General features: G+C 37.3%; 1 protein-coding gene across 1 annotated transcript; it reads right to left on the bottom strand.

Moving 5' to 3' along the window:
- Positions 1-2,425: 2,425 nt before the first annotated feature.
- On the bottom strand, positions 2,426-8,418 carry LOC121430061 (monocarboxylate transporter 12-like). Its single transcript, XM_041627335.1, has 4 exons — positions 8,229-8,418; positions 5,966-6,106; positions 3,985-4,944; positions 2,426-2,651 (listed from the first exon to the last, which is right to left on the bottom strand). The coding sequence occupies exons 1-4, from the start codon at positions 8,416-8,418 to the stop codon at positions 2,533-2,535; spliced, it is 1,410 nt and encodes a 469-aa protein (XP_041483269.1). The 3' UTR covers positions 2,426-2,532.
- Between the last annotated feature and the right edge of the window lie 903 nt (positions 8,419-9,321).

Below are 9,321 nucleotides of genomic sequence, written 5' to 3'. Positions count from 1 at the left end.
CAGAACTCGAATCAAGTCTTACATAAATTGTTATGCAGGCCTTCTTAAAATATAATGAACTCAAAATATATTTTTATACCTTTAATCACTCAATTATTATAAATATTGAATCATAAATTCATATACAAGGTTGTTAAATAGAACTATAAAGTCTGTAATAATGGAAACATGAAAAGCATATCTATCATATAGATATCCTGGAAAAAGTTTTGAGGAAATCAAAATTTCGGATTGTAGTAATGATTAATGAACTATGGTTAGTCGTGCACCTATGATGTCAGCAAGTTGGTAATCGCCTAGTGATATTCATTTCATTAAAATTCATAACATTCTTATTAGTTGTCAGATTCCAAACTTTTTGTCTTTTCTGTCAACCTGATTTTGCTTGTCACCGTTGAAAAAAAAAAGTTATTTTGGCGTAGACTTTACTTTAAAAAAATTGAGAAAGAAAGAATTAACAGAGAGGTAGGGAGATCTTATCTGCCAAATAAAAATAATAATGATAATGATTATAATAAGTAATGATCAAAATATGACTAATAGAGCGCATATCACTGCAGAAGCAGTCCCTATGTGCTTTGTAATTAACTAGAGAAAAGTATGAAGGTGTACTTATCAATTAATGCAGACCAAATTCATCGACAAAGTGATTGTGCCTAATTTAATGACAACAAAATAAAATGGGCAAAAAGCAAGAGGGCAATTCAGAGACCACTGTCGTCCAAATACAGAACGGAGAATGCTGGAGAGAGAGAGGTTGAGTGCTGAAGATCAGAGAGGTGAAAATTTTAGTCGACGAAGAAAAGAAATCTAGTCTATCTGCAGCTAAGAACCCTAGTTCTTTGTTTCATGCATCTGAATGTCTGGAGGTGCCATAACTGCGATAAGGTCCCTACAAACTAAACGCTTTTAAAAAGCTTGAAATCATAAGGTTTGTTTTGTATGACTATTGAACGAAATCAAGGTGTGCACGACGAAACGTGTGTGGTCAACGTGTTAGACTCTCGCGCGAGCCGTTTCTGTGGGGTTTTTCAATATTTTGGCGGAGCAGTGGTGTAAAAAAAATACCTGCCACTAGACATTAGGCAAGAAATATCACCAATTTTGGACTATATTTTCACTGGCGGAAGGATTAGGGCTATTTTGCTGTTTGAGGTGATGAATCTGCTCCCCCCGAAGGTGTCTTCAAACACGCCAATTTATTTTTAAAATGAGCCGGTCGAGGGACCCTTTTCTGGTCAGATATGGATTGCCAGATATAAATCCTATCCACTGGTAGTAAACATTCAACCCCCGAATTTCATCCTTATTTTTTATGAATTTTTTAAAGTGCCAATTTAACACATGAGTCTATGGGGAATGAATTAAGCCTGTGAAACCGCTATCATGTATTTTTTTTCGCATGAAATTGTTTTCTCAAAGAGGGCGCTGTGAATGATTGACGCTCTTATATGAAAATAGGTCAGTAGCATTACACAAACATGACAAAGAGGACATGAAAATAAGTGACTGATTACTTTTTAAATAGTTCTTTCAAAACAAAACACTTTTACCATACCTGCAAAACATTACTTACATATTTTGAATTAAGACATTTGAACTTGAGCAGAAAGTTTAAGTTTCTTTTGTGGATACTAAAACTCTAGTCAGTCGCATTACATTTTGTCCGGCACCACAAATTTGACATTTTTAAACCCTACCTTATTTTTGAAATGTTTCTTAAATGATGACCATCAGATTATCCAACAAATAGATTTGCAAAACAAGCAAAAATCTTATGTTAAATCAAAATTCAGTACAAAAAACAAATGTAGTCGCATGTATTTTTTGCATGGTTCGGATTCTCCTATAAGAAATGCATCAGAAAAAAAGAGGCTAATTATGATCACTCTTTGTATTTTTGAACTTCTATATGAGTTTTGATTGAAATCTTGATCCAGATTAGAGCCAAACTATTTTTTTTTTAAAATTTCCACTTTCGCATGAATCACCCAAATACATATCCAATTTGGGGGGACGGATAGATTACTTGTAAATATTGTGATTGTATATGTGATTGAATACTTACAAAACACATTCGCCTCAGTATCGTGATGATACAAATTTTATACACGTTTGAAAACAAGAAAATAACACTCTTCCGGGCTAAGATTAGCGATTACCGTAATCGATTACAGTAATCGCTAATTTGAAAGGACAATTTTGATTGGTTCCTAGTAAGTCTACAGAGCAAAATGCGCATGCAAGGATGTTCTTGATAGGTCATTTCATTTAGCGATTAATCGCTATATAATCTTTGTGTTATGGAGCCCTGGGGCCCGTATCACAAAGCTTAGCGATGGTCGTACAACATTTTTCTACGATTGATTCCATTGACTACAATGTACAAATCAATCGTAGAAATCAAGCGTACGATTAATCGCTAACCTTTGTGTTACGGGACCCTGGTGATTTACAGGTCCCCACTTCAAGTTAGGCATCTAGCTGTAGTCATTTTGGCACAAGATTCAAAATTCTGAATATTCATGTGATTCATCGTCGTCTTCTGATCAGAACCTCAACGATGAGAAGATTGATGACACCTATGCCGTGGATGACGCCGATAATGATAAAGACAATCGTGAATGACTGGATGACATCGAATAGATAACCTTTGGGATGAAAAGGACACAAAAGGCGGGAAAGGGAATGAAAACTATTAAGAAAAAGGGGCAAAGGATTCGTCACAATAAAGCGAGATGTTATTGGGCCACTTATACATTCGTAATTCCGAAGCTTCGTTATTCCGAAGGTTCGTTTTTTCCGAAGGTGCGTATTTCCGAAGGTTCGTAATTTCGAAGTTTCGTTAGTCCGAAAACGATGTGAGTGTCGTCATTCCAAAGGTTCGTTAATCCGAAAAAGAAATGAGGTTCGTTATTCCGAAGGTTCTTTAGACCGAAAACTAAATGATTAACTAACCTTATTTCGTTTTCGGATTATCGAACCTTCCGAATAACGCCACAAATGTTCGGATTTACGAACCCTTTTACGTTTTCCGACTAACGAACATCGAGGTATAGGAATTACGAACCTTCGGATTAAAGAACCTTCGAAATTACGAACCTTCAGAATTACGAAATGTAACCATGGGCCAGGGCAACGGTTTCTTTGACAATTAAAAGTAAATAAATGTTTGCTCATGTATTTACTTTTTAATTTTCGCAAGGGGCGTTAATCTATAAATGAATAGTGAATGGCAAGGATTCAAAATCACTTGACACTTTTTTCCTTTTGTTAAACGTTAATGGCACCATGGAGGTAAAAAGAATGGAGTCACAACGAGATGCAAACAACTTCCAATTTCTATAGAAGTACAAAAGAAATACACAGTTGCAATGTAGCCTTTGGTGGCGACATGTGATGCGGCTAGTTTCATTGAAAAAATAGAAAAATGATTTGTGGCGAAAAAGAAAACTGAGATATTTTCACTCTTATTTGAGAACAAATACGTAGAACACTAGAAAATCAACACTCATAGTAAAGTCACTATACAAGCACTGTAAGTGCTACATTAGCACTTAATTTTTTTTAAAGTGTAGAGGTTCAAATAGGAAGTGAAGACTGAATAAGCAGGAAGGCGATAGGAAATCATTTTTACTGTCCATATCTCTGCAATTAACAGTAAAAAATAATTGTTTTCAAACCTTAATAATGCAGAAGAACGCAGCATGACCTGAAGGAGAACTGAAGGTACTCTTAAGTTTTAACTATGCATTTTGTTTTATTTTGTGAGCGAGCGAACCGAAAGTTCAACTTTCAGCAGGGAAGAAAATCTTTAACTAGTGGCGGTGCGTATTCACCGGCGCCATGGTATTGAGTCTATGTACGCATAATAGATCTAGTGACATTTACCACGTCCTCAGTTCATGACTGAGACTCGGGACTGAGACAGAAGAACACGGTGTTGTTCGAGTCCATGCCGATCAAAGTCCAGCACTGACTTACCGGTAAATACTCCTGCACAGGCTATACCCATTCCAGCCGTGAAGTTAAAAGTCGCCAAAGCCATGTTAAAATTCTCCTCATCAAAGACTGTTCTTTTGGCTAAGCTGTTATGCACAGATTCCTCGATGAACAGAGAAAACCCTTGGGCAAATGCCAGGATAGAACGGACTGAATAAGCAGAACTGATGAAATCAAGCAGGAATGACCCCGTGCAGATTAAACCGACCACGATGTATACATGGTTTTCGTTGAAGCCTTTGCGAATAAGGATGATAAAAATAGCCCGACCGAGAATGCCTCCGAGTCCACCTATTGCGGAAAGGTAGATAGCATTGGAAGAATAGATACCAAGATGCTCAGCATGGGGTACTAGAAACAGCATCCACGCATATGACGTGTAAAATAACAAGAAAGGAATCGGGATTGAATAGAGAACGATCCGTTCCGTCAGCAGTCCGCAAGATATGACTGACGATTCATTTGTAAAACTTTCATGGTTTCTGTTAGGGCGGCTTCCCTGCCGAATCAAACGTCTTTCCTCTTGACAAGTTTCTTCGCAGATCCCAACCTCCTGTTCTTCATCGATCTCTTCGACTTCCTCTTCATATTCCTCATCCATTTGACGAAACATTTTCTTATCTTCCGATGGCCCTTCTTGAGAGCTCAACCTGCGTCTGTTCTCCTCGTCATCATGATTGTTAACTAGATTATCATCATCGATACGTTCCACTTTCCGAATCGCTGCTCCACATACGAGAAGGTGAAGAACGACACCGCCAAGAATCATGAACACCCCTTCATAACCATACGCTTGAAATGACTTCTCAGTAACAATGGGCAGTACCATGGCCCCAGCTGTGTAGCCATAACCCGCAACTGTACTCCAGAAAACAAAATCTTCTCTAAAAAAATCGTTAACTGCAATGCTTGTTGGCATGTTGGTCATTGCCAATCCAACACCTGGAAAATAAAACAAAAGCACAAAGTTATGATAATGGTGATGATGATTATAATAATAATGATAATAATCATAATAATGATTATAACAGTAATGATAACGATAATAGTGATGCCTTTTTTGGGGGCCCAGGGTAGCCACTACCCGGTTAGGCAGTTCACACGTATGGTGGTATAAAGACGAAAGGGTATAACGTTATGTTCATGAGGCAAGGGCGTTAGGACTTAAATTTGGCCGTTTGGTTCAAATTCTACAAACATCAAATTTACACCGGATATCAACCATAACGTAAATTTTGATTTTTGATGGGGCGCCTATAAGGGATGCCTTTGAAGCCAAATTTTTGCCAAATCAAAATTTGCCGCCAGATGAGGTAGAAATTCGCTTTAAGATATCATAATAATGTATATTGTAGATGATATCTGTTTCTTGTACTTATGAATTACCTAGGTAAAAAAAACTATATTTTTTACTAATCCTATTATCCTACTGAAAAATATTTTGATAAATATATTAATGAATAAATTGATAAATAAAATGTGTAAATGAATGAGTAAATAGATGAATACATAAATTGAATGGATTGAAATATGATATACCAAAGTGAAATACCCAATGACAATCAACGTTTCCACACGTCCCAACCCGATATTCCTCAGTTCGTGCTTATCCTATGTTACACAAGTCTAAACTATTTGAGAGCATTATATACACTGCCATAACCAGATTTCAGAACCAGATAATTCAGGAGGGTCACACATAAATAATAGGGGTCGGACGTACATAGTTTATGAAATAACCCTTAATCTTTATGCCTCGTTCCACCTCACGTGCGATCTGTTATTAAAGGATGGCACGATTTGCTTTTCGTAACTGATCAATTGTTATTCGCCATCAGTACGATCACCACGACCATAACGACTGATCTAATACGATCACTACGTTTATTACACGATCGAGATCACCGTATCAATTTTGAGGCGAATCGTGAAGTTGGGAACTAGGCATTATTAAAGCACTGACCTGAGAGAGCGAGGCAGACGCCTACAGTAACGGTGGTTTTCAAAAAAGCGCTGATGACAAAACACATCCCAGACAATAGACCACCTGACATAGCAATACTTCGACTGCTGGCTCTTCGAAGAAGAAGTGTTACCAAAGGACCTAATATTGTAGTGGAGACAAAGAGAAATCAGGGACACGCCAATGGAGACAGACACGATATAAACGACAATTGCTCCGGTCGTAATATCTCAGAGGGCTTAGGGTCAGATGGGGTTACAGTTAGAATCGTAATACGAGTTTTTGGTTCATAAAAAGGTAGAGATGTGGATAAGGGTTTATTTAGTTTTGGAGGTTAGCTTTTGTGTATATCTTAAGCGTGACGTGTAAATTGCCTATCGCAGCAATTGTCGCCGGAGCAAATGTCACGAACCTCTCATTAGCCATGTTCAGACGTAGGTACCTCGTTGGAGTGAAATTTCATTACGCAGCAACAAAAATTCCAAAGATATTTATCTTGTCACGACATAGAGGAAGTCAGACTAGTTTACCACGACCTTCGCAAGGACCATCGCTGGAGGTCAGAGTAATTTCCGTAAGCTGTATCGCCGTGTACGTCGAACTTACGATTGTTCCGTGCAAAATCTGTGTGTCAACGTAGCAATTCGATGGATGGGATTTTACGCGAGGTCATAAGGTCATATCACTGCAAAAAACGGTGTTAATTTAACACCAGTACGGCATCCATATCGGAAAACATCAGAGAAGTGTTTAAAGAACACCACTCTAGAAATAAACCAATGCTGTTTTAACTGTAGGCCCTAATTGGTGGATCTGGTGTTAGCCTTGAGCCACATTGGTTTCAGCACCTCACTCCTCGGAGGAACTTACCAACCTCTGTACGGACGGGCACTACTCATTTGCTCTGACCTTACTCTGACTTGACTCCCTCCCAATTCCTCCGACCAATTCAACCTGCGTCTGAACACGGCTATAGTTGAAGCCATTGAATGTTGTTCTTTTTTTTCCTATCGAAAATAAATAATTCTTGCATGCAAGCTTTAGACATAATATTAGTGCCAATTATGGTATTGACCTCAAAATGAGTTTAAACAGGGTCCAATAAATAAACGGCCAAGTGTTTTGATATTTATATGAAATTAAATAATTTGATAATTTTGTCTAAAATGGGATTCAAATATATCAAAAATTGTCTCTAAACTATCGAGAACCATAGGCCTATCATGTATAAAACGCATCAATTACCATTTACCAAAAATAGTATAAAATTGCTATCTGATAGTTTGATATGATCACATATTGATTATGGGATAATCTTTATGTGGTTGTTCTGCAAAGTGCCATCTGGATAAATAAGTCCCCTGTACAATGGCAATCCGTAACAGATAGACATGATAGAGTTCAGTACCAATTCGAAATATTGATTTACAAAGTGATGAACAATAAAACCCCAAAATATATTCAGGATATTGTGCGCCATCAAACAATAAATTTCCAAAACTTACCGCTTTATATTGAGAAACCTCGAACCGAATATCACAAAAGATCATTTTGCTATATCAGGGCTCTCTCATTTGGAATGCATTATTCCTCTTCTCTCCGATTAGTAAACATGAAAACTTTGCCGGTTTTGAAATCAAGAGAAGCCGATACCTGATCTAAGCACATTTTGGAAGCATTTCAGAATGTGGATATCTCTATCCATTCTGAGCACTTTTTGTAATCATGAACAACATGGGTTTTATGTGGTAGTTCACATTCAATGTTTCCATGCAATCCTACGGTTTCACTTCGTAATTCCGAATGTTCGTAATCCCGAAACACGTAAATTGCCGATAGATCGATGTTCGTTAATCCGAAAACGTAAAAGGGTTCGTTAATCCGAACATTTTTGGCGTTATTCCGAAGGTTCGATAATCCGAAAACGAAATAAGGTTCGATGTTCCGAAGGTTTGTTAAACCGAAAACGAAATAAGGTTCGTTAATCATTTCGAACCTTCGGAATTACGAACCTTTGGAATTACGAACCTTCGGAAATACGAACCTTCGGAATAACCGAACCTTCGGAATAACGAAGCTTCGGAATTACGAATATATGCGCAATCCTACTACAGAGTTCGATTTTAACTGGAAACAATAACATTCTCCAATAGATCATGCCGAAGGCCAATAAACTTTACTCTGCACATTTAATGTGCTTCCAGTGTGTGGCATGTATATCCACTGTGAACTTTGTAAGTATAAACCGTTTTTTCTTTCTTACTAAGGATATACATCAACGTTGAAGGCATACTGCATATTAATCCAATCGTTGCATAGTCAGATTTCAGATGCTTAACCATAGTAGGGATAAGGACGCCAAACGATTTCTCTATTCCGCTATCGATAAAGAGCATCACAAACTTGCAAAAAACAATCACGTATCCCCACGAAGAAGCACGCGTGTTTGACATTTTTACGCTCAAAACAGAATCACATCCTCCTTCATATGCTGGGTTTTTTTTACCTAGGGCACTACTACTTCTTTCTATGGAGTTATGAACGCGTCATGGGGAATCGAGATGAATGTGCTATTCGAGTACATTACATTCACACAAAACTTTTATTCATGACAAATCATAATGCTCGTCTTTATCCAAAATCGTGGGAAATATGCTGCCGTCCCATTTCCCCTACGGCGAAAAAAACAACCGTTTTATTAATTCTCATTCAAACCAACTATGTCATGTATGTATTCATTTATTTATTCATTTATTTATTTATTCATTGCAACCATGACAGTTGGATTATTGACAATTTAAAGAAGTACAATTAAATACACAATTACATATGAAATAAATATTTAAAAACCAGTGAGAAATTTGTAACAATATACACTGTACATTAATACCAAAAACAAACAGGAAATAGGGAATAATCGGTATAAGAAGGAAAACGGAATATGAAAAATAAGCAGGGAATGAAAACAAGAATATCTATTCAAATTTGACAAAATACTCACATGAAAGAGGGTGTGGGGGGGCAAACAACCTGAACCGCAATTCCTAATAATGGTCAAACCAGATCATTCAGAATAAATTAGGATAGTTAATAGATAATTCGGATGGGAAGGAGAAAGAAATGGGGGAAAAGTAATGAGGAATATGAGGAAGGAGATAAAAAGAAAAAAATGCAGAAGAAAAAGAAGGTGAATATGAAGAGAAGCAGAAGAAGAAGAAAAAGAAGAAGAGAAAAAAAGGAAGAAGAATTAGAAAGAGGAGGAGGGGGTGCGAAAAGGGGAAAATGTAGCTGGTACAAAAAAATGTTAAGAAAGCTGTTTTCGACTCGCCGTACGGCCTCTGTAGGGGAAATGTGCA

The sequence above is a fragment of the Lytechinus variegatus genome, chromosome 16, assembly GCF_018143015.1.
Source record: "Lytechinus variegatus isolate NC3 chromosome 16, Lvar_3.0, whole genome shotgun sequence".
Taxonomy (NCBI): domain Eukaryota; kingdom Metazoa; phylum Echinodermata; class Echinoidea; order Temnopleuroida; family Toxopneustidae; genus Lytechinus; species Lytechinus variegatus.
Note: the sequence above shows the minus strand (reverse complement) of the source record. Positions and strands in the feature narration are given on the sequence as shown.